Consider the following 26,981-nt stretch of genomic DNA (forward strand, 5'->3'; position numbering starts at 1 on the left):
TCTGGTAGGAGGTCTACAGATTCTCATTAGGCAGCCCATCATTGATAGTCAAGGCACAATTCCCAGTTGGAATTTTCAAGAGAACAACATAAAATACCCAGGAATCCCACAACCATTTATTGACCCCAAGAGTCAATCTTATTCAGAATACCTGAATCATGCTCTGTGTTATGAAGCTAATCTCAGCAATAAATTTTTTTTTTAATTTTTTTTTCAACGTTTTTTATTTTTTTATTTTTGGGACAGAGAGAGACAGAGCATGAACGGGGGAGGGGCAGAGAGAGAGGGAGACACAGAATCGGAAACAGGCTCCAGGCTCCGAGCCATCAGCCCAGAGCCCGACGCAGGGCTCAAACTCACAGACCGCAAGATCGTGACCTGGCTGAAGTCGGAAGCTTAACCGACTGCGCCACCCAGGCGCCCCAGAAATAAATTTTTAATGTGTGTTTTCTTTTAGCTAAGCTCACCTAACACTAACATCTCTCTAATTGCTAAAAACATGTTTATCCTAGTGCTTAACAGTACACATTGCTATTTTTTTAATTAAGTGAGCTTCAGGATCAAATAAACAGAAATTTAAAATGAGCTTTAAAATACCTGAAAAATTCCATGAAAGAGAAGCCATATCCATGCTGCTCAGCAATTCCTGCACAGACTACATTTGACGATGCTCCAATCAGTGTCCCATTACCTGTAATCAAAATTTTTAAAGTAAAATAAAATTTCAGTTTATCTTAGTAGTATGTTTCTGTTACCTTTTGTTCTGCAATATTCAGATCATCTCACAGGCTTTTGATTTGATGATTACTTTACAGGTACTATCAAAGTGATTGCTTTACAAATATCTGCAGAAACAAACAAAACACTGACAACCAGAAAATAAATTTACTGCTTATAAATACTGAAATTCATTCACAGATAGGACAATGACTGTTCTATGTGATAGAAAAGAGGAAATGTTAAGGAGAATTGGTAAATCAGTGTGGGACGTGGTGGCTTTTGTTTACATTTTAAAGGAAAATGTAAGACAGGCTAACAACTCTAGGAGAGAACAGGTGTCTTCAGAGCAGTAGAATGGGATCTCAGATAAGAACCACCTTCCTAAATCCAAGAGGCACAGACAACTCCCTTCAGACATAACTTGAATCGATCTGCACAACATATCACAGTGAAACTGGAAAATATAAGGATAAAGAGAAAAGTCTGAAAGCAGCTAGGGATAAACGTGCTCTACATATAAAGGGGGACCTATAAGACTCGTGATGGATCTCTCTACTGAAACTTGGCAGGACAGAAAGGAATGGCAGGAAATCTTCAATGTGATGAACAGAAAAAATATGCAGCCGAGAATCCTTTATCCAACAAGTCTGTCATTCAGAATAGAAGGAGAGATAAAGGTCTTCCCAAACAAACAAAAACTGAAGGAATTCGTCACCGCTAAATCAGCCCTACAAGAGATCTTAAGGGGGATCCTGTGAGACAAAGTACCAGAGACATCGCTACAAGCATGAAACCTACAGGCATCACAAGGACTCTAAGCCCATCTTTCCATAATAACATTGAAGGTAAATGGACTAAATGCTCCAACCAAAAGACATAGGGTATCAGAATGGATAAAAAAACAAGACCCATCTATTTGCTGTCTACAAGAGACTCATTTTAGACCTGAGGACACCTTCAGATTGAAAGTGAGGGGATGGAGAACTATTTATCATGCTACTGGAAGTCAAAAGAAAGCTGGAGTAGCCATACTTATATCAGACAAACTAGACTTTAAATTAAAGGCTGTACAGAGGGGCCGGACGGAGTGTTTTCAGACAGCAAGTGGGACTTGACATCTGGAAGGTTATAAGCTAACAGCTCTTCTCGGAGAACGGAAGGGCTGGAGAACAATGGGAGGGGGAGTTGTTGAGCCCCGGACACAGAGCTCAGCTTGGCGGGGAACAAAGGCGCTCACCAGCGCCATCTCCCTCACCCATCCCCCAGCCAAAATCCCAAAGGGAACCAGTTCCTGCCAGGGAACTTGCTTGCACCACGCAAACACCCAACACTGTGCTTCTGCGGATCCATCCCTCCGGCAGATCTGACTCACTCCCGGTGCTGCAGGGCCCCTCCCGAAGTGATCTCTGAAGGAAAAGCGAGCTGAGCCTGCCCCTCCTGCCCCTGTGCACCTTGCTGATCCACCCCAGCTAATATGCCAGATTCCCCAACACCACAAGCCTGGCAGTGTGCAAGTAGCCCAGATGAGCCATGCCACCCCACAGTGAATCCCGCCCCTAGGAGAGGGGAAGAGAAGGCACACACCAGTCAGACTGTGGCCCCAGCGGTGGGCTGGGGGTAGACATCAGGTCTGACTGCAGCCCCGCCCACCAACGCAGTTACTCCAGACAGTACAGGGGAAGTGCCCCGCAGTCCCACACCACTCCAGGGACCATCCAAAATGACAAAACGGAAGAATTCCCCTCAGAAAAACGTCCAGGAAATAACAACAGCCAACGAACTGATCAAAAATGATTTAAACAATATAACAGAAAGTGAATTTAGAATAATAGTCATAAAATTAATTGCTGGGCTTGAAAACAGTATAAAGAACAGCAGAGAATCTCTTGCTACAGAGAGCAAGGGATTAAGGAACAGCCAGGAGGAGCTAAAAAATGCTATCAATGAACTGCAAAATAAAAAGGAATCAACTATGGCTCGGATTGAAGAGGCAGAGGAGAGAATAGGTGAACTAGAAGATAAAATTATGGAAAAAGAAGAAGCTGAGAAAAAGAGAGATAAAAAAACCCAGGAGTATGAGGGGAAAATTAGAGAACTAAGTGATGCACTAAAGAGAAATAATATACGCATAATTGGTTTTCCAGAGGACGAAGAGAGAGGGAAAGGTGCTGAAGGGGTACTTGAAGAAATAATAGCTGAGAACTTCCGGATCTGGGGAAGGAAAAAGGCATTGAAATCCAAGAGGCACAGAGAACTCCCTTCAGACAAAACTTGAATCAATCTTCTGCATGACATATCATAGTGAAACTGGCAAAATACAAGGATAAAGAGAAAATTCTCAAAGCAGCTAGAGATAAACGTGCTCTAACATACAAAGGGAGACCTATAAGTCTCGTGACTGATCTCTCTTTTGAAACTTGGCAGGCCAGAAAGGATTGGCACGATATCTTCAGTGTGCTAAACAGAAAAAATATGCAGCTGAGAATCCTTTATCCAGCAAGTCTGTCATTTAGAATAGAAGGAGAGATAAAGGTCTTCCCAAACAAACAAAAACTGAAGGAATTCGTTACCACTAAACCAGCCCTACAAGAGATCGTAAGGGGGATCCTGTGAGACAAAGTACCAGAGACATCGTTACAAGCATGAAACCTACAGGCATCACAATGACTCTAAACCCATATCTTTCCATAATAATACTGAATGTAAATGGATTAAATGCACCAACCAAAAGACATAGGGTATCAGAATGGATAAAAAAACAAGACCCATCTATTTGCTGTCTACAAAAGACTCATTTTAGACCTGAGGACACCTTCAGATTGAGAGTGAGGCGATGGAGAACTATTTATCATGCCAATGGAAGTCAAAAGAAAGCTGGAGTAGCCATACTTATATCAGACAAACTAGACTTTAAATTAAAGGCTGTAACAAGAGATGAAGAAGGGCATTATATAATAATTACAGGTCTATCCATCAGGAAGAGCTAACAATTATAAATGTCTATGCGCCGAATACAGGAGCCCCCAAATATATAAAACAATTACTCACAAACATAAGCAACCTTATTGATAAGAATGTGGTCATTGCAGGGGACTTTAACACTCCACTTACAGAAATGGATAGATCATCTAGACACATGGTCAATAAAGAAACAAGGGCCCTGAATGATACATTGGATCAGATGGACTTCACAGATACAATTAGAACTCTACATCCCAAAGCAACAGAATATACTTTTTTCTCAAGTGCACATGGAACATTCTCCAAGATAGATCACATACTGGGCCACAAAACAGCCCTTCATAAGTATACAAGAACTGAAATCATACCATGCATACTTTCGGACCACAATGCTATGAAGCTTGAAATCAACCACAGGAAAAAGTCTGGAAAACCTCCAAAAGCATGGAGGTTAAAGAACACACTACTAAAGAATGAATGGGTCAACCAGGAAATTAGAGAAGGAATTTAAAAATATATGGAACAAACGGAAATGAAAATACAATAATCCAAACGACTTGGGATGTAGCGAAGGCAGTCCTGAGAGGAAAATACATTACCATCCAGGCCTATCTCAAGAAACAAGAAAAATCCCAAATACAAAATCTAACAGCACACCTAAAGGAAATAGAAGCAGAACAGCAAAGACAGCCTAAACCCAGCAGAAGAAGAGAAATAATAAAGATCAGAGCAGAAATAAACAATATAGAATCTAAAAAAACGGTAGAGCAGATCAACGAAACCAAGAGTTGGTTTTTTGAAAAAATAAACAAAATCGATAAACCTCTAGCCAGGCTTCTCACAAAGAAAAGGGAGAGGACCCACATAGATAAAATCATGAATGAAAATGGAATTATTGCAACCAATCCCTCAGAGATACAAACAATTATCAGGGAATACTATGAAAAATTATATGCCAACAAACTGGACAACCTGGAAGAAATGGACAAATACCTAAACACCCACACTCTTCCAAAACTCAATCAGGAGGAAATAGAAAGCTTGAACAGACCCATAACCAGCGAATAAATTGAATCAGTCATCAAAAATCTCCCAAGAAATAAGAGTCCAGGACCAGATGGCTTCCCAGCGGAGTTCTACCAGACGTTTAAAGCAGAGATAATACCTATCCTTCTCAAGCTATTCCAAGAAATGGAAAGGGAAGGAAAACTTCCAGACTCATTCTAGGAAGCCAGTATTACTTTGATTCCTAAACCAGACAGAGACCCAGTAAAAAAAGAGAACTACAGGCCAATATCCCTGATGGATATGGATGCAAAAATTCTCAATAAGATACTAGCAAATCGAATTCAAAAGCATATAAAAAGAATTATTCACCATGATCAAGTGGGATTCATTCCTGGGATGCAGGGCTGGTTCAACATTCGCAAATCAATCAACGTGATACATCACATTAATAAAAGAAAAGAGAAGAACCATATGATCCTGTCAATCGATGCAGAAAAGGCCTTTGACAAAATTCAGCAACGTTTCTTAATAAAAAGCCTTGAGAAAGTCTGGATGGAAGGAACATACTTAAAGATCATAAAAGCCATTTATGAAAAGCCCACAGGTAACATCAGCCTCAATGGGGAAAAACTGAGAGCTTTTTTCCCTGAGATCAGGAACACGACAGGGATGTCCACTGTCACCGCTGTTGCTTAACATAGTGTTGGAAGTTCTAGCATCAGCAATCAGACAACAAAAGAAAATCAAAGGCATCAAAATTGGCAAAGATGAAGTCAAGCTTTCACTTTTGGCAGATGACATGATATTATACCCGGAAAATCCGATAGACTCCACCAGAAGTCTGCTAGAACTGATACATGAATTCAGCAAAGTTGCAGGATACAAAATCAATGTACAGAAATCAGTTGCATTCTTATACACTAACAATGAGGCAACAGAAAGACAAATAAAGAAACTGATCCCATTCACAATTGAACCAAGAAGCATAAAATACCTCGGAATAAACGTAACCAAAGATGTAGAAGATCTGTATGCTGAAAACTATAGAAAGCTTATGAAGGAAATCGAAGACATAAAGAAATGGAAAAACATTCCCTGTTCATGGATCGGAAGAATAAATATTGTTAAAATGTCAATACGACCGAAAGCAATCTACACATTGAATGCAATCCCAATCAAAATTGCACCAGCATTCTTTTTGAAGCTAGAACAAGCAATCCTAAAATTCATATGGAACCACAAAAGGCCCCGAGTAGCCAAAGTAATTTTGAAGAAGACCAAAGCAGGAGGCATCACAATCCCAGACTTCAGCCTCTACTACAAGCTGTCATCATCAAGACAGCGTAGTATTGGCACAAAAACAGACACATAGACCAATGGAATAGAACAGAAACCCCAGAACTAGACCCACAAACTTATGGCCAACTAATCTTTGACAAAGCAGGAAAGAATGTCCAATGGAAAAAAGACAGTCTCTTTAACAAATGGTGCTGGGAGAACTGGACAGCAACATGCAGAAGGTTGAAACTAGACCACTTTCTCACACCATTCACAAAAATAAACTCAAAATGGATAAAGGACCTGAATGTGAGACAGGAAACCATCAAAACCCTAGAGGAGAAAACAGGAAAAGACCTCTCTGACCTCAATCGTAGCAATTTCTTACTTGACACATCCCCAAAGGCAAGGGAATTAAAAGCAAAAATGAACTATTGTGACCTCATGAAGATAAAAAAGCTTTTGCACAGCAAAGGAAACAACAAACAAAACTAAAGGCAACCAACGGAATGGGAAAAGATATTTGCAAATGACATATCGGACAAAGGGCTAGTATCCAAAATCTATAATGTGCTCACCAAACTCCACACCCGAAAAACAAATAACCCAGTGAATAAATGGGCAGAAAACATGAATAGATACTTCTCTAAAGAAGACATCCAGATGGCCAACAGGCACATGAAAAGATGCTCAACGTCGCTCCTTATCAGGGAAATACAAATTAAAACCACACTCAGATATCACCTCACACCAGTCAGAGTGGCCAAAATGAACAAATCAGGAGACTATAGATGCTGGAGAGGATGTGGAGAAACGGGAACCCTCTTGCACTGTTGGTGGGAATGCAAATTGGTGCAGCCACTCTGGAAAGCAGTGTGGAGGTTCCTCAGAAAATTAAAAATAGACCTACCCTATGACCCAGCAGTAGCACTGCTAGGAATTTACCCAAGGGATACAGGAGTACTGATGCAGAGGGGCACTTGTACCACAATGTTTATAGCAGCACTCTCAACAATAGCCAAATTATGGAAAGAGCCTAAATGTCCATCAACTGATGAATGGATAAAGAAATTGTGGTTTATATACACAATGGAGTACTACGTGGAAATGAGAAAGAACGAAATATGGCCCTTTGTAGCAATGTGGATGGAACTGGAGAGTGTGATGCTAAGTGAAATAAGCCATACAGAGAAAGACAGATACCATATGGTTTCATTCTTATGTGGATCCTGAGAAACTTAACAGAAACCCATGGGGGACGGGAAGAAAAAAAAAGAGGTTAGAGTGGGAGAGAGCCAAAGCATAAGAGACTCTTAAAAACTGAGAACTGAGGGTTGATGGGGGGTGGGAGGGAGGAGAGGGTGGGTGATGGGTATTGAGGAGGTCACCTTTTGGGATTAGCACTGGGTGTTGTATGGAAACCAATTTGACAATAAATTTCATGTATTGAAATAAATTAAATAAATAAATAAATAAATAATAAACAAACCAAATAGAGATCAAGAGACAAAAAAATAAAAAGAAAGAAAGAAAGAAAGAAAGAAAGAAAGAAAGAAAGAAAGAAAGAAAAAGAAAAAAAAGAACCACCTTCCTTAGGATTCCAGGCCAAGACCCCCAAGAGAAAACCCTGACTGTCTGTTGATGGAAGGATGGATGCAAACAAGTGGGATAATTAAATGCCTCTCTGGGTGAGCCTTTCTGACGGTGTACAAGATCTGTGTGAAGTCATAACCTACACATGCATACATACTGGTTAGGTCTCATGGAGAGGGATGTGGTCCAAGACGAGCCCCCCTTCATCACTACTGATTCAGGGAAGAGTGAATTTGTTTGATGAAATTGATCATCATCTTTTAACCCCTAATCTCAGAGGTCAGGGCTCAAGAATAGGCACATTACCCAGGCTCAGCCAGTTTTGTTCAGTTCTAACATGTGTGCATAAACCACCAAGGAAAAGGCTGTGTTTCCTAAGGACTAGTGAAATTTGAGACACAAATCTGGAACTTCCTACTGCCTGTTGACACAAGGAAGCAGCCTCTCTGAGACTTCACAACATAAGTAACAGCAGAGCAGGAGAAGGAAAACCAAGGGTTGAGTCTTGGCTGCAAAAGTTCAGCCCCTAAGTGCTCTCTTTTCTGAGAATCCAATAACATATAATCTCTGCATCTTCCAGAGTGCTGAGTATGGAAAGAAGTACAGAATAAATAACCTCAGAGCAATGTGGCCTTCTGGATTTTTCCACTAGAGGAGGCGCACAGCCTGGGGCTCATTCTCCACGACAGGCACTTGCAGATGAGGTGTCAGTGCAAATGACACTCAGCTGAATGCACATTCCTCCTCCTTCCTTCCATGCAGTCCTATCCTCTCATTGAAACACACAGGCAACAAAACCACCTGTCAAACATGCAGCCTAGACTGCTTGTGCAAAGGCTAGTGAAGGCAAGCTCAAGCTTCATCTCACTCTCTCTGTTTCTCTTCTATAGACAATTTAGACTGGTTTTTTTCAGTGAAAACCTTTGACATCCATTTATATGCTTGCTCAAAAGATGAAGACTTTGGATCTTAAGAACACAATAAAATCCTTCAGGGTCTCCCCAGCACCCTGAAACCACCAAGCCCAAGCCTTGTGATGGCAAGACCTCCTTGAGATTAGCCCCACTCTGCTTGTGGTCACTGTGTTTCTTATATCCCATTTTTGTGACAGTCCACTGGTTTCTCAGTGCATTCAGAGTATATGGCACTACCAAGAGTAACAGGAAGGGCAGTGGTGGCTTTGCACATGACAGAGAAGGTCATGACACACTGACACCAGTCTGCTGTGCACAGAACAGACTTTAGGGTGGTGATAGAGGAAGCGGGGAGCCTGGTTGGGGGACATGCCAGGCTACAGGTGATACTGGCTTGCTCCAGGTGGTGTGGGAGGCAGACCAATGCTCCCCACTCCCACTGCAAAGAAGCCCATGCCTTAATCCTCAGGACCTGTGGTTATGTCATCATGTTACCCTGTATGGCAAAGGTGACTTTGCAGAAGTAATTCAGGTAATGGACCCTAAGAAAGGGTGACTATCTAGGACCCTAGATTCACTAGGTGGACCCATTGAATCACATGAACCCTTAAAAGCAGAAAATTTTCTCCAGCTGAAAGCAGAAAAGAAGCCTCAAAGGGAGAGTCGGAGATATTCCAGGGGCTCAGAGAGAACCCGAGGAGGGGTGGGGGTGGTAGAATAAATGGGGTGGGGAGAGTCAGAGAGATCATAGTGGGGTCAGAAGGATCCCAGGAAAGATCTGAAAGGGGAGGGAGGTATTCCCACCACGAGCAGGATTCCACACATTGTTGCTAACTCTGAGATTTGGGCCCAAGTTCCAGAATGAGGAGGCCTTCTGGAGCTAAGGGCAGCCCAGCTTACAACCAGCAAGGGATGGGGACTCAGTCTTACAGCTGCAAGGAACTGGATCCTGGCAACAATCTGAGTGAGCTCAGAAGCAGACCCATCCCAGAGCTACCAGAAGGGAGCACAGCCTGCAGACACTTTAATCTTGGCTTCATGAGACTCTAAGCAGAGATCCATCTGAGCCACCCTTACCTGGAAGATAAGAAATATGAGATAATAAATCCCCTAAGTTTTTCTGTGTGTTACAGTAGTGATAGAAAGCTCATTCAGGTGATTCCAGGATTCCAGGACCATTCTGAAGACCTCTTGTGTTTCAGACATCTGCTAGAACTGAGTCTATTTCCATGTCAATTCTGACGTCTGTCTCTACTCCTCTCCCTGATTTACATTAGCTTCTTGCTAATTTCCCAATCCTAGACAGCTCTCCCTTCCATCCCAGTAGGCCACTCTCTGTGGAAAAACCAGCTCATACCCTCTTGGGGCTCAGGGAGTACATGTTCTTGGGGAGACAGGACAGACATACCACGTAGGAGATGCATAGCAGGCATGAGATCACAGAGGCCGAGAGAAATGTTCAGAGGGCCAAGTCCACCAGGCCGTGGCCAGATAGTAGTGCTGCCCTGAAGAAGAGGAGATTTAGGAGGCAGCAAGGAGAATGAGAAGGAAGAACCAGCTTCAACAAGACCTGGATGTGGGGTGAGTTGTACTGGAGAAGTATTTGAGAGGGACAAGACCAGATGTCTTCTCAGTGTCTACTCAGGATCAAAAGCATTCTAAAGGCTTGGAGTCTCATCTTCATCATGATCTCTGAGGTTCCCAGTGTCCCCATGAAGAAACAGGCACAGAAAAGCAACATGCTGAAATGTTGGGGCTGAGACGTGAAAAGCCCAGGACTAGAACCAGCTGTTTTGACTCCAGAGAAGGATCAGAGAAGGCAAGATTCAGTCTGCATGACATATACCCGAGGCCTTTCTGTAGAAAGTCATGCAAAGCATCTGAAGGTCTTGAGCAGGTGGTGAAATACGAATTCCACATCAATTATGGCTTTAGACAGCCTCCTCTTGGTGTGTCACACTGACATATCCCATCACCCTGACAGCCAGCTGGCTCCTGCTCTGGGTCAGGAGACCCACCAATGAGATTCCACACCCTGGCAAGCCATCCTGTCCTGCAAATGTTTCCATGTCTACCAAGGTTGTCCCCACAGGGAAGCCCATGATCCTCAGAGGACCCTGCCTACCAGTCTCCATTGCAGGGCACATACCTCAGTGCCTGGACGGTGCCTGCCCTGCCATTCCCAAACACTGCTACTCCAGGACTTAACATGGAGAGCTCTGCTTCTGGATTGCATGGAGCTTAAACACGTGATCCAGGGGCACATTCAGCAACCTATGTGAGCTCCAAAACTAAAAAGCAATACTTTTCTTCTCTCCTGTTAGGGATTCATAATTGAAAAAATACCCTTTTTTTCCAGTTAAGATGGCATTCCCTAGATCAATAGCATCTCATCATACTGGAGTTGGTATGAATTCCTCAACTGCAATGTGCCACTTGCCAAAAAATGAAAGGCCCTCCTGTTGCCAAGGTGCACTGGCTCAGTAGGTAAATTTGTTCCTGAACAATTCCAGATTCGGGGAATGGAAGGGAAGGGAAAGGGCAGCAGCTTGGTCTTCTGGCTGCATGACAACTTGGGCAGGAATAGGAGGGCTGGGTGGGGACAGAGAGGTAAAGTGAAGAGCCCCATGACTCAAACTCTTTCCTTAGAGGGAAGATGAGACAGAGAAATGAACAAGGGCTGGGCTGATTTCTCTCATGTATAGCAGTTGCTCAGCTTTTGTACATTTCACTCCTATCCACCTTTTTAGGAATGTAGCACGGATGGCACAATGGGGATTGCTATTCCACAAAAGCCCTTTTTGCACTGGGATATGTCTTCACACCCTGGCCTCCTTCCCCCAGACCTGCCTTTCAGTCATCCCTTTGCATTCAGCCTCCTTAATGCCTTGTAAACTGGAAGGTGGTGCATTAATTTATTAAATTTCTTTTAAGAATGTTTTCAACTATGAGTAACAGAAAACCTAGCTAACACTGGTTTACATACAAAGGGAAATAATCTCCTCCCTTGTAACAAGAAGGCTTGGGGCAGAGGTCTGGAGAATTAGTTCAGTGTCTCATAAGTAATGTCAGAGGCAGGTCTTCATAATTCTCTTGGCCTCAGCCTCCCATCACAGATGGTTTTATGGTTGTTATATCTAAGGTTGGAAGCGTGAAGAGGAACTGATACCAACACATTTTTATCAGAAGGGCAAAATCTATGTCAACAGGCTCCAAAACAGGTTTCCCTCATGTCTTATTGGTCATCAAAATGAGACAAGCAGAGTAGATGAGCTACCAGAGCAACTATTACAGTAGAGGGACACAACAGAGAAGAGAGTGGGAGCAGTGTTGGGTCAGCCAGACCATAGGTCCTGCACAAACATTGGAAATAGAGTATATCAGTGGGCATAGTGGAAAGAATGCTAGATTTTGTTCTGAAGACCTCCATCGAAATCCAAATCTGCTAAGCTGTATAACCATGAGTAGTCACTGACCAGCTCTGTTATAGCGATTAAAATGGTTTGGGTTGTAAGGAAAAGAAGATGCAAAACAGGAAGGTGTTGGTAATATAGGTGTTATGACAGGGAGTCAAAAGTGGGGCAAGTCAGGACTCATTGTTTGTTTCAGAGCTCAGTTGCATTGTCCAGGACCATTTATTTCCACCTGTGTGCTCTGCCACTCATCAACACTGTCTTGGCCCCACACTCAGGCTGGAAATGACTCCAGGTATCTCATTACCACATGACAGGGGACAGTATCCAGAGAAAGAAGCAGGACCAGTCTCTTGCCTAAGGTTTGTTCTCAGGATCAGGGAAATCATTACCAAGATCCCCTCTATACCCACAGAATAACTCCCTCATGTCTCCTTGACTCAAATGTCTTTGACACAGAGCAAGAATCCATCTGGCTATCTCTGACTCATTATTACTGGGGAAGAAATGTAGGGGAGACATGTGAATAAAATGAGGACAGTCACCACTTTTCCTGGGCATCTCATAGGATAGTTGGGGTTCACATAAGGTTAAGAATGTGAGGATACTATTCAGATGCCAATGGTTGTTGCAGCAATTTAATAAGATGCTAACAGACTTTTGATGGTATTCCATGTATGGCATGGGTTCCATGTGGTAGAGAGAAAGAGGTCTTAGGTGTCACTACTGTGGATTCCAAGTTCTTAGATTTACTAGTTGTATGACATTGGGCAAGTTTCTAAGCCTCTTTGAGTTCTAAAATTTCACAAAGATGGCATTTGTATGTATGCACTCATGTAATGCTTTTACTCTGGAAAATTTGCTTCTATTATTTCTTGGATAAATTCCTTCTTTCATTTCATTCTGTCCTTCCTGAGATTTTTCTAGAAGTTAAATATGGGATTTCCCATAATGAACTTTATGTGTATTATTTTTCTTCTGTAATTTATTCTTTGACTTTTGCCTCTAGAATCTGGGCTATTTGTTTGATTTTATTTCTGTCAGCCTACCTATGTTTATTTCGCTTAGTAATTATGGATTTAATCAATTTTTCCTCTGGCTTTTCCCTTTTTTTATTCTTGTAATTGAGATTTTATTTTGAGGTAATTTTACCTTCATATGAAGTTGTAAGGAATAATATAAAGAGATCCCATGTACCATTTACCAGTTTTCCTCAATGGTAATAGAATTCAAAACCATAGTACTATGTCACAATCAGAATACTGACATTGATACACTCAATATACAGAAAATTTTCATCAACACAATGATCTCTCCTGTTACCCTTTTATAGCCATACCCACTTCCTTCCACCTTGCCCTGTACTTAACTCCTCACCACCACTAATCTATAACTTTAGATTCTTCATTCTATAACTTTATAATTTCAAGAATATCATATAAATGGAAACACGGAGTCTGTAACCTTTGAGATTTACTGTTTTCACTCCACATAATTCCCTGAAGATTCATCAAGGTTGCCATGTATGTCAATATTTCATTTCTTTTTATTGTTGAGTAGCATTCCATGGTAGGGATGTAACACAGTTTATTGAAGTACATCTGGTTTGTTTCTACCTTTTAGGTATCACAAACAAAGCTTCCATAAACTTCCATAAACTTCCAAGCTATAAATGTAGCTTCCTACATTTGTATGTAGGTTTTGGGTGAATATAAATTTTCATTTCTCTAGAATAAATGTCCAGGAGTGCAATTGCTGGGTTTTATGATAGTTTCAAGGTTTAGTTTTTTTAAGACATTGCCAAACTATTCTCCAGAGAGATGGTACCATTATATAGCCCCAATGATAATGTATAAGTGTTAAAGTTTCCCCACATACTTGTCAATATTTGGTGTTGTTACTATTTTTTATTTTAGCCATTCTTATAGGTATGTGATGATATCTTATTATAGTTTTAATTTACATTTCTCTAATGGCTGATAACATTACACATCCTTAAAAATGGTAAAAAATGTCAATTTTGTGCCGTATACATTTTTCCACATTTTTCAAAAAAGTAATTCCAAACCCTGAGTCAATGAGAGAGGGTCCCTGACAGAGTAAGTGTAGAGTTAACACTCAGTACAACTGGGTATCTGCAATCGAGGAACAAGTATCATTCAATGACCAGAGCTACTAGGGTACAAAGATTCCAAGGCTTAATATATTTATGATTCATTACAGCTGTGTTCCTGCTTTAAGAAGGAGCTCAGTCAACAAATGTTTATTGATATTTTAGGTTAATAGCCATATAAATGGTCCATGTTAAATTCTGTCCTTGATAATATCATCCACATTCCTTCTACATGTTCTGGGGAATCAGCACTACCTAGAGGCTTCTCACTGCTTGAGACCTGGCTCAAAACTTTCTTCTCTGGAGAACCTTTTCTGACTTTCTCTCTAGTCTCTCTCTCTCTCTCTCTCTCTCTCTCTCTCTCTCTCTCTCTCTTTCTCTCTCACTCTCTTTCTCTGATGCTCCCTCAGCACTCTATGCATACTGCCATTAGAAGACATATCTGTTTAAGGTGTTACCTTAGCTTAGGTGACCATCTCCCCAGTCAAGAGCACAGTGTCAGGTTATAGCAGAGGCTCAGGAAGGTTTCATGAACAAAGTCCCACAGAAAGGACACATTTCCAAGTTACTCTTGTTCTGTTTCTATCACTGATGTTAAATATAGCTGTGAACACAATTATTGCTTTTCCTGGGGTTAATGCTTAAATGGGGGCATTTTAACAGGTGTGTAGTCTCATAAGAACTTGAGATCTTAGCTGCTGAATTAGGTGAATTGGCTGTCTCCAGAAATCATAGCACTTCATTGAATAACATTAATCCCCCTTTGTTAACAAAGAGATAAAATAAATGGAAAGTTATTGATTTAATAGTCACAGATCAATCAAAGAACAAAGCACACTGGATTATCTAAGCATGTCTGGATAAGAGAATAAAAAGTTAAAATGTATCTTGTGTGTTTATATAAGATTCTTCAAAATCCTCTTTTGTTCCCAAAGGTGATTAGGCCTCCTAAATACAAGAAGGACTCTAATACAGCTCCCTCAAAAGATTATCAAAGCCCTTCTGTTTGCTTATCAGAGGTCAGTCTCTCCTGACACTTTCTCTAATTCACCTTTCAATTTCTCTAAAGGACAATACCCCTTTCCAAAAAAGAAAAATCTTTAATCTTTCTTCTTACTCTTAGGTTAGAGTCTCTAGTTCTTTGCTTACCCACTCATCACTTCTTCCCTAACCCCTTACAGAGGGAATAAGACTGCAACTTAAGATGACTTCTGATTCAAAATGTTTCTAAATATAAACCACATCTGTGTGGGTACAGTGTGGATGCAGCATGGGAGCACATTCACTTTGAGATGTCAATAATGATTGTCCTCAGGTTGCCAAGTAGGAATGGCAGGAGAGAGTAGGAAGTGACAGGCCTTGTAGAGAAACAAAACAGTTCTAGAATTGGCTCAAAGCTGAAGATGGGTTTCCACTCTGTAAATCATCCAGACTCTCCTTAATATACTTTCAATTTGGCATGTACTAACCATCATTTCACGCTCACTACAGCATTAGCAACCCCTTCCCTCCATGCATCAGTACCCCCTTACCTCCCAGGCAGGCGCCAAGAGCCAGGGCATACATGAGTGGTGGTGCAGGCAGGCTGACCTCGGGGTCTTGGCTGAGGTTCAGGAGTACAGGAATCTGTAGAGGAAAAGAACACTAAAATCATATCCATGGAAGCCCAGAAGAGCTTCCCATAGTGTGATTGACTTGCAAGATCCAAAGCATTTTTTTCACAAACTATAAGAAGCATCGGATGTTCAAAAGGAAACCAAAGTAAACTTCAGAACCTACAAAACCTTGAGTTTGAGCCCGCTGGTATGTTTTTGTTTCCACCTATATGACCAGCTAACTGGTCCTCTTTTTCCTCAGCTACCCTGACTACTGTTGTGGATCTTAAATGGGGTACCATCCTATAGAACCTCCTACAGTGGCTGGGACCATAACTGTAACTATCTAACTAGCATTTCTTAGCCCTGCAGTGGACTAAGTCCTATACTAACTCCATGCACATATAATTTTATTTAATCTTCAAACATCCTTCTGGTGTATTTGTTATTCCTTCAATTGATAGATGAGGAAATCAAGGCATGGAGAGACCCATATTTTATAAGTGGCCAAACTGGAACCTGAACACAGTTCTCTGATTCCAAACTGGTAAAGTTGTGCTAAACCACTTCACACCAGTGTCCTCTGGGCAGTATTCCCAATCCTGTTTATGTTAATTATATGATAACAGTTATCATAATCAACAATCAGAAAGTAGAATTCTCTAGTCAATCATTCACATTTTGACAAAGATAAATTTCACATTATTGTAATCAAAGAAACATGTAGTAGTTGTAAAGTTTCTGTAATCAATTTGTGTCCCAACAGCATGCCCCCTTGTGGCTCTTGTTGCTAATGTAGGAGAAGGAACTGGGAGTAGGGGGTGGATTGGAATGTAGCCATGAGGTCTGCTTCCAGTTCACTTAGGGGGAATGTCTATGATGTCACTGCTAGGCATCTAAAGGCAGCCCATGAGATGTTACGGAGGGACCCTTGGACCTGTTGTCTCAGAGCAGTTGCCTTGTGTAAATGTCTTTAAAGAGATGGAGAAGGAGAGTTCCATTGGTAAACCATTCAAAAAACATTTCCCAAAGTCACAAGCAGAAAGTTGAAACCAATGTGGAGACATATAAGTGACATGTGATTTCATTGCAGTAGAGAATCAGGGGACGGCAGAACCATGCTCTGGTAGGTAACAGGTCACCTGATATCATAAAAAGTAATGCCTCATTGTTTATCTAGGAAGAGTGGATCACTCCCTTGTCTTTATCCCTGCAATAGGACTTCATGTGTACGCTTCTGCAGTGGCCCCCAGGGGGCAGATGGATCTACTTTCCCACCCCAACTGACACTGGGCTTAGCCCATGGCTTGCTTTACCAAAAATAGGCAAGTGGTCTAGAAAGAAGCATCCCACATTACTGCAAGCCTCTCCAGAGCTTCGGGTTCAGCCATGAGAAGAGCATGCATTAGGAAGTGCTACTGATCTATGGACTCGCCAGAAGGAAGACACATTTAGGGGGCCCCATGAGCCCCAGCAGAGCACTGACCAGAAGGCTGTAGTCAACCTGCGACCTACTCACCTACTGTATACACTCCTCTCTGCTAGACTACTGCATACACTCCTACTGCACATGTTGCTCTGCCAGCCCTGCATACATCTCTCCAGATTTGCCTTGTAAGGTCTGAGAAAGAGCACTTACTGTTTGTTGGATCACAAGGGGCGTTTTGAAAAGCTCACTTTTTCATTTTCAGTAGCCCCAAATATTTACTGGAAGATAAATGAGTAACATCCTGGGAAATCTATCTGATGCAGAAACAGAAACTCCTGACACAGGGGGCCCCTGAGCAGATTTCACAGCATGTTTCACTCTTTGATTTTGTTGTCTCATAATGAACCCAAATGTTATAGATGCAGTTTTTAACTTGAAGTTTTGGTTCTTTGGAGGAGCAAGCAAAGGGCAGCTTCTCACAGCACTTGGGCGTCTCTCCTCTGGAACTTTCCCTTACTTTCCCAAAGTGACTGATTTTTTTTTCCAATATATGAAATTTTTTGTCAAATTGGTTTCCATACAACACCCAGTGCTCATCCCAAAATGTGCCCTCCTCAATACCCATCACCCACCCTCCCCTCCCTCCCACCCCCCATCAATCCTCTGTTTGTTCTCAGTTTTTAAGAGTCTCTTATGCTTTGGCTCTCTCCTACTCTAACCTCTTTTTTTTTTTCTTCCCCTCCCCCATGGGTTTCTGTTAAGTTTCTCAGGATCCACATAAGAGTGAAAACATATGGTATCTGTCTTTCTCTGTATGGCTTATTTCACTTAGCATCACAGTCTCCAGTTCCATCCATGTTGCTACAAAGGGCCATATTTCGTTCTTTCTCATTGCCATGTAGTACTCCGTTGTGTATATAAACCACAATTTCTTTTTTTTTAATGTTTATTTATTTTTGAGAAAAAGAGAGGCAAAACATGAGCAAGGGAGGGGCAGAGAGAGGGAGACACAGAATTCAAAGCAGGCTCCAGACTCTGAGCTGTCAGCACAGAGCCTGACACGGGGCTCGAACTCACAAACTGTGAGATCATGACCTGAGCCAAAGTCAGAGGCTCAACTGACTGAGCCACCCAGGTGCCCCTAAAAGTGTTTTTTTAATGTTTATTTACTTTTGAGAGAGAGAGAGAGAGAGAGAGAAGTGAGGCGGGGCAGAGAGAGGGAGACACTGAATCTGAAGCAGGCTCCAGGCTCTGAGCTGTCAGCACAGAGCCCGACATTGGGCTAGAACTCACAAACTGTGAGCTTATGACCTGAGCTGAAGTCAGATGCTTAACAAACTGAGCCACCCAGGTGCCCCAAAGTGTTTTATTTTGAAACCTTAATGCTTCTGCATTTGGAGTGTTACCCTTTAAATATGAAATGGCTTGTGATTATTATATGAGTAATTAAAATGTATAGTTTTTTTTTGGAAGTTCTATCTCCTATCTCACTCTGGCTTGGAGGGCCCTCAAAATGTCATTTATATTTATTATATATTATTTTTTGAAAACACCCTTCATTTGGAGGGTGTAAGTTGAAATCTCATCCTGAGCCTTTGATCCTAATTTCTTTTTTTTTAAATATATGAAATTTATTGTCAAATTGGTTTCCATACAACACCCAGTGCTCATCCCAAAAGGTGCCCTCCTCAATACCCATCACCCACCCTCCCCTCCCTCCCACCCCCCATCAATCCTCTGTTTGTTCTCAGTTTTTAACAGTCTCTTATGCTTTGGCTCTCTCCCACTCTAACCTCTTTTTTTTTTTTCCTTCCCCTCCCCCATGGGTTTCTGTTACGTTTCTCAGGATTCACATAAGAGTGAAACCATATGGTATCTGTCTTTCTCTGTATGGCTTATTTCACTTAGCATCACACTCTCCAGTTCCATCCACGTTGCTACAAAAGGCCATATTTCATTCTTTCTCATTGCCACGTAGTATTCCATTGTGTATATAAACCACAATTTCTTTATCCATTCATCAGTTGATGGGCACTTAGGCTCTTTCCATAATTTGGCTATTGTTGAGAGTGCTGCTATAAACATTGGGGTACAAGTGCCCCTCTGCATCAGTACTCCTGTATCCCTTGGGTAAATTCCTAGCAGTGCTATTGCTGGGTCATGGGGTCGGTCTATTTTTAATTTTCTGAGAAACCTCCACGCTGTTTTCCAGAGCGGCTGCACCAATTTGCATTCCCACCAACAGTGCAAGAGGGTTCCCGTTTCTTCACATCCTCTCCAGCATCTATAGTCTCCTAATTTGTTCATTTTGACCACTCTGACTGGTGTGAGGTGATATCTGAGTGTGGTTTTAATTTGTATTTCCCTGATAAGGAGCGACGTTGAGCATCTTTTCATGTGCTTGTTGGCCATCCAGATGTCTTCTTTAGAGAAGTGTCTATTCATGTTTTCTGCCCATTTCTTCACTGGATTATTTGTTTTTCAGGTGTGGAGTTTGGTGAGTTCTTTACAGATTTTGGATACTAGCCCTTTGTCCGATATGTCATTTGCAAATATCTTTTCCCATTGTGTTGGTTGCCTTTTAGTTTTGTTGGTTGTTTCCTTTGCTGTGCAGAAGCTTTTTATCTCCATAAGGTCCCAGTAGTTCAGTTTTGCTTTTAATTCCCTTGCTTTTGGGGATGTGTTGAGTAAGAGATTGCTACAGCTGAGGTCAGAGAGGTCTTTTCCGATTTTTTATGACACATTATGCCCATAGCTTACTCCCATCATCACATATAACACATACCTTCTTCCTCCACCACGTTGGGACCATATTCTCTTGTCCATATTCATTTGTGTGTTTTTTTCAGACATTTAAATTTTATTTTTCATTTTTTTTAAAACTTACATCCAAATTAGTTAGCAAATAGTGAAACAATGATTTCAGGAGTAGATTCCTTAATGCACCTTACCCATTTAGCCCGTACCCCCTCCCACAACCCCTCCAGTAATCCTCAGTTTGTTCTCCATATTTAAGAATCTCTTCTGTTTTGTCCCCCTCCCTGTTTTTATATTATTTTTGTTTCCCTTCCCTTATGTTCATATGTTTTGTCTCTTAAAGTCCTCATATGAGTGAAATCATATGATTTTTGTCTTTCTCTGACTGACATCCATGTAGTTCCATCCATGTAGTTCCTCCAGTTCCATCCATGTAGTTGCAAATGGCAAGATTTCATTCCTTTTGATTTCTGAGTTACACCCGATTGTGTATATATACCACATCTTCTTTATCCATTCATCCATTGATGGACATTTGGGCTCTTTCCATACTTTGGCTATTGTTGATAGTGCTGCTATAAACATGGGGATGCATGTGTCCCTTCGAAACAGCACTCCTCTATCCCGTGGATAAATGCCTAGTAGTGCAATTGCTGGGTCGTAGGGTAGTTATATTTTTCGTTTTTTGAGGAACTTGCATACTGTTTTCCAGAGTGGCTGCACCAGCTTGCATTCCCACCAACAATGCAAAAGAGATCCTCTTTCTCTGAATCCTCGCCAAATCTGTTGTTGCCGGAGTTGTTAATGTTAGCCATTCTGACAGTGTGGGAGGCCGGGCCCCAGTGCCAGGCTGAGACTGGGTCGAGCAACAGCTCCCTGTTGACTCATCCAACCTGGTGGTTCCCCCTCCCATTCATGTGGGAGGCCGGGCCTCGGTGCCAGGCTGAGACCAGGTCGAGCAACGGTTCCCTGCTGACTCAGCCAACCCGGTGGTTCCCCCTCCCATTACCCCACTTTCAAGGGCATATGAAAGCCTTGTCAAGGCTGAGAAAGTTAATTCGTGAAGCCTGTGGTCTTCAGGGGTTGGCAGTAATGCTACCTCCCTTTTTCTACCCCGAGTCAGACAGAAACAAACATGGGAATTGTGTTTTGCTAGCAATCTTATCAACAAGGTCTTACTGTGACCCGTTTAGAAAATTCACAAGAAACACAAAACTAAATGTTTTGGTTGGCAGCGATTATGTGAAACCTGTTTATTCTTAGAATGGCCTGACCCATAAGAGTCTTGATATAAAAGATTGTGTACAGCAATAATAAAGCCGTCACTTGGGCCATCAGCACAGGGGACCCTCCTGTTCCCAAACTGTCTTCCCTTCTCTCTTTTTTTCTTACATTCCCCTACCCTCAGGACCCTGATCTCGGTGTTTGTGGCACCGGTCGCAACATGACAGGTGTTAGGTGGTATCTCATTGTGGTTTTGATTTGTATTTCCCTGATGAGGAGTGATATTGAACATTTTTTCATGTGTCGGTTGGCCATCTGGATGTCTTCTTTGGAGAAGTGTCTATTCATGTATTTTGCCCATTTCTTCACTGGATTATTTGTGTTTTGGGTGTTGAGTTTCATAAGTTCTTTGTAGATTTTGGATACTAACCCTTTATCTGATATGTCGTTTGCAAATATCTTTTCCCATTCCCTTGGTTGCCTTTTAGTTTTGCTGATTATTTCCTTCGTTGTGCAGAAGCTTTTTATTTTGATGAGGTCCCAGTAGTTCATTTTTGCTTTTGTTTCCCTTGCCTCCGGAGACATGTTGAGTAAGAAGTTGCTGTGGCCAAAGAGGTTTTTGCGTGCTTTCTCATCAAAGATTTTGTGGCTTCCTGTCTCACATTAGGGTCTTTCATCCACTTTGAGTTTATTTTTGTGTCTGGTGTAAGAAAGTGGTCCAGGTTCATTCTTCTGCATGTCATTGTCCAGTTTTCCCAGCACCACTTGCAGAAGAGACTGTCTTTATTCCATTGGATATTCTTTCCTGCTTTGTCAAAGATTAGTTGACCATACGTTTGTGGGTCCATTTCTGGGTACTCTATTCTATTCCATTGATCTGAGTGTCTGTTCTTGTGCCAGTACCATACTGTCTTGACGATTACAGCTTTGTAGTATAGCTTGAATTCTGGGATTGTGATGTTTCCTGCTTTGGTTTTCTTTTTCAAGATTGCTTTGGCTATTCAGGGTCTTTTCTGGTTCCTTAGAAATTTTAAGATTATTTTTTCTAGCTCTGTGAAGAATGCTGGTGTTACTTTGATAGGGATCATGTTAAATATGTACATTACTTTGGATAGTATCGACATTTTAACAATATTTGTTCTTCCTATCCAGGAGCATGGAATCTTTTTCCATTTTCTTGTGTCTTCCTCAATTTCTTTCATAAGCTTTCTATAGTTTTCAGTGTATATATTTTTCACCTCTTTGGTTAGATTTATTCCTAGGTATTTTATGGTTTTCAGTGGAACTGTAAATGAGATCGATTCCTTGATTTCTCTGTCACTTCATCATTGATGTATAGGAATGCAACCGATTTCTGTGCATTGATTTTATATCCTGAAACTTTGCTGAATTCATGAATCAGTTCTATCAGTTTTTGGTGGAATCTTTTGGGTTTTCCATATAGAGTATCATGTCATCAGCAAAGAGTGAAAGTTTGACCTCCTTCTGGCTGATTTGGATGCCTCTTATTTCTTTGCATTGTCTGATTGCATAGGCTAAGACTTCCAATATTATGTTGAATAACAGTAGTGAGAATAGACATCCCTGTCTTGTTTCTGAGCTTAGGGGGAAAACTCTCCATTTTTCCCCACTGTGGATGACATTAGCATTGGGTCATTCATATGTGGCTTTTATGATCTTGAAGTATGATCCTTCTATCCCTACTTTCTTGAGGGTTTTTATCAAGAAAGGATGCTGTAGCTTCTCAAATGCTTTTCGCATCTATTGAGAGGATCATATGGTTCTTGTCCTTTCTTTTATTGATGTGATGAATCACATTAATTGTTTTGTGGATATGGAACCAACCCTGCATCCCAGGTATAAATCCCACTTGGTTGTGGTGAATAATTTTTTTAATGTATTGTTGGATCCAGTTGGCTAATATCTTGTGCAGGATTTTTGCATCCATGTTCATCAGGGAAATTGGTCTATAGTTCTCCTTTTTAGTGGGGTCTCTCTCTCGTTTTGGAATCAGGGTAATGCTGGCTTCATAGAAAGAGTTTGGAAGTTTTCCTTCCATTTCTATTTTTTGGAACAGCTTCAACAGAATAGGTGTTAACTCCTCCTTAAATGTTTGGTAGAATTCCTCTGGAAAGCCATCTGGCTCTGGACTCTTGTTTTTTGCAAGATTTTTGATTACTAATTCGATTTCCTTACTGGTTATGTCATTTGTGTCTGAAAACATTTAATAATTATTCACAAATGACCTGTGGTTGCAGCACTCTGTTAATGCTATGTCCACATAGCAGTTAATATAAGAGACAAAGTTCCCTGCCCTCATCGAGTTTACATGAGAGTAAGCAGAGAGAGAGAAAAATTTTAATAATAAATAAGGATGTCATAGAAGATGGCAGAGTAGGAAGCTCCAGAAATCCATCCTTCCACCTAAATAATTACTGAACAGTTGGCAACTATCTGAAGTAACTGCATACAGTTTCTAGGGCTATCATAAACAAGTAGCTTGAAAGAACAGAAATACATTGTCTCAAAGTGGTGAAGACTAGAAGTCTGAAATCATGTTAGTAGGGCCATGCTTTCCCTGACAAATCTAGGGGACCATCCTTTGCTGCCTCATCTAGTTTCTGGTAATTGCCAACAATTCTTGCTCATAGGTGCCTCACTCCAGTGAGATAGCTAACTTTACTTTGTGTATCTTTACATGTTCTTCCTTCTTTGCATATCTGCTTCTATGTCCACATTCCCACTTTTATTATAACACAAGTCATATTGGATTAGGGCTCATCCTAATGAACTAATTTTAACCTAAGATCTGTATACAGACCCTATGTCCAAATAAACTCACAATTTCAGGGACCTGGGATAAGGACTTTAACCTATCTTTTGGAGAAATGCAATTCAATCATACATACCTTCTTTATTGCACTTCATTTTATAGTGCTTCATAGATATTGCAGTTTTTACAAATTTAAGGTCTGTGGCAACCCTGAATGGAGCAAGTCAATTGGCATGCAATTTCTCCAACAGCATTTGTTCACTTTGGGTCTCTGTGTTACATTTTGGTAATTTTCACAATATTTCAAACTTTTTCATTATTATTATTATTGTTATGGTAATCTTTGATCAGTGATCTTTGATGTTACTATTGTAATTTCTTTGGGACGCCACAAATCATGCCTATACAAGATAGTACAATTAATTGATAAATGGTGTGTGTGTTCTGATTGCTCCACTGACCAGCTATTCCTCCATCTCTCTCCCTTTCCTCAGGCATTCCTATTATTTGAGACATAAAAATATTGAAATTAGTTCATATAATAACACCACAGTGGTCTCTAAGTGTTAAAGTGAAAGGAAGAATTTCACATCTCTCACTTTAAACAAAAAGCTAGAAATTTTAAGTTTAGTGAGGAAGGTATGGAAAAAGCCAAGATAGGCTAAAATCTAGACTTCTTGCACTGAACAGCCAAGCTGTGAATTAAAAGGAAAAATTTTTGAAGAAAATTAAAAGTGCTACTCCAGTGAACACAAAAATGATAAGAAAGTGAAACAGCCTTATTGGTGATATGGAGAAAGTTCGAATCATCTGGATAGATCAAACCAGTAACAACATTCCCTTAAGATAAAGTCTAATCCAAAACAAGGCCCTGACTCTCTTCAATTCTATGAAGGCTGAAAGAGGTGAAGAAGTTGCAGAAAAAAAGTTTGAAGCTAGCAGAGGTTGGTTCATGTGGCTTAAGGTAAAGAAGCTGTCTTCATAACATGAAAGTACAAGGTGAAACAGTATGTGCTGATGTAGAAGCCACAACAGGTTATCCAGGAGATCTAGCTCAGATAATTGATGAAGGTGACTATACTAAATAATACATTTTCAGTGTAGACAAAACAGCCTTCTATTGGAAGAAGATGCCATCTAGGAGTTTCCTAGCTAGGGAAGAGAAGTCAATGCCTAGCTTCGAAGTTTCAAAGAGGCTGACTCTCCTGCTAGGGTCTAATACAGCTGGTAACTTTAAGTTGAAGCCAATGTTCATTTACTATTTGAAAAATCCTAGGGCCCTTCAGAATTACGCTAAATCTAATCTGCCTGTGCTCTATAAAAGGAATTGCAGTCTTGCTGACAGTACATTTGTTGTTTTATTTATTTATTTATTTATTTATTTATTTATTTATTTATTTATTTTTGAGACAGAGAGAGACAGAGCATGAACAGGGGAGGGGAAGAGAGAGAGGGAGACACAGAATCCGAAACAGGCTCCAGGCTCTGAGCTGTCAGCACAGAGCCCAACGCGGGGCTTGAACTCACGGACCATGAGATCATGACCTGAGCCGAAGTCGGACGCTTAACCGACCAAGCCACCCAGGCGCCCCTGCATTTGTTTTCAAAATGGTTTAGTGAAAATTTTAAGCCCACTGTTAATACCTACTGCTTGGAGAAAAAAAGATTTTTTTCAAAATATTATTGCTCACTGATAATGTACCTGGTCACACAAAAGCTCTGATGGAGATGTACAATGAGATTATTGTTTTTATGCCTACTAACTAACATCCATTCTGCAGCCCATGGGTGAAGAAATAATTTTAACTTTCAAGTCTTACTATTTAAGAAAAATGTTTTTCTAAGACTATAACTTCCATAGATGGTGATCACTCTGATGGCTCTGGGCAAAGTCAATTGAAAACATTATGGAAAGGATTCCCCATTCTAGATCCCAATTAGAACATTCATGTTTTGTGGGAAGAGGTCAAAATATTAACATGAACAGGAGTTTGGAAGAAGTTGATTCCAACCCCCATGGATGACTTTGAGAGGTTCAAGACATCAGAGGAGGAAGTAACTGCAGATGTAGTGGTAATATCAAGATAACTAGAAGTGGAACCTGAAGATGTGACTGAATTGTTGCAATCTCATGATAAAAATTTAACTGATGAGGAGTTGCTTCTTATAGATGAGCAAACAAAATGGTTTCCCGAGATGGAATCTACTCCTGGTGAAAAGGTTGTGAAGACTGTTGAAATGATAACAAAGGACGTAGAATATTACATAAACTTAGTTGTTAAAACAGCAGTAGGGTTTGAGAGGACTGACTCAAATTTTGAAAGAAGTTCTAGTGTGGGTAAAAGGTTATCAAAGAACATCACATGCTACAGAGAAATTATTCATGAAAAGAGTCAATTGATGTGGCAAGCTTCATTTGTTTTCTTGTTTTAAGAAATTGCCACAACAACCCCCAATCTTCAGCAACTACCACCCTGAACAGTCAGCAGCCATCAACATGGAGGTAATTTCCTCCACCAGCAAGATTATAACTTGATGAAAGCTCAGATGCTGGTTAGCATTATTATCAGCAATAAAGAATTTTTAAATTAAGATATGTGCATTATTTTCTAGATATAATGTTATTGCACAATTAATAGACTACAGTATAGTGTAAATAAAACTTTTATATTCACTGAAAAATCAAAAAAGCATTTGATACACTGTATTGCAATATTTGTTTTATTGTGTGGTCTGGAATCAGACCCACAAATGTCCCTGAAGTATTATTGTAACTATTTTGGAAATATGGAGTGTGGAAAAACACTTGCAGGAGCCAAGGAAGAGATTAATAAAGAAGTTGATTAATTTTGGCCTTTTTTATACTGGTTACTATTCTCCATGCTCCCAGCCCTGTGGCAGATAACAATGGAGGTAGCAATCTACCTTTATAGTGCAAATTCCTGCTAGCAAGGTGGACATGGTGGATCCTGTCCTCCCAAAAATTGGGTGTGTGTGTTGATTACTGATCACTGTGTTTGATCACTAAGGGGTTAGCACAGAGGCTGGCCACTGTTTTAATCCCTGAGGGATGAGGCAGTTTCCAGGAGATTTAATGAAACTACTTGTTTCCCCCACATTTTTGGAGCCAAACACTTAAGAAAATGTTTTTCAAAATAGTGGTTTACCATAGAGATAATAGAAGAGAAACATCAATGACCACA

The 26,981-nt window shown here is 40.8% G+C and overlaps 1 protein-coding gene across 1 annotated transcript in view; it reads right to left on the reverse strand.

The window, feature by feature from the left end:
* OCA2 (OCA2 melanosomal transmembrane protein) overlaps positions 1 to 26,981 on the reverse strand; it is a 496,949-nt gene that overhangs the window by 163,410 nt on the left and 306,558 nt on the right. The window contains exons 22-23 of the mRNA XM_078447715.1: positions 15,533 to 15,626; positions 598 to 691 (exon numbers count right to left, since the gene is read on the reverse strand). Of these exons, the coding sequence (XP_078303841.1) occupies positions 598 to 691; positions 15,533 to 15,626 (188 nt within the window). The remainder of the gene's footprint in view (positions 1 to 597; positions 692 to 15,532; positions 15,627 to 26,981) is intronic.

The sequence above is a fragment of the Panthera onca genome, chromosome B3, assembly GCF_046562875.1.
Source record: "Panthera onca isolate mPanOnc1 chromosome B3, mPanOnc1 haplotype 2, whole genome shotgun sequence".
In the NCBI taxonomy this organism is placed as follows: domain Eukaryota; kingdom Metazoa; phylum Chordata; class Mammalia; order Carnivora; family Felidae; genus Panthera; species Panthera onca.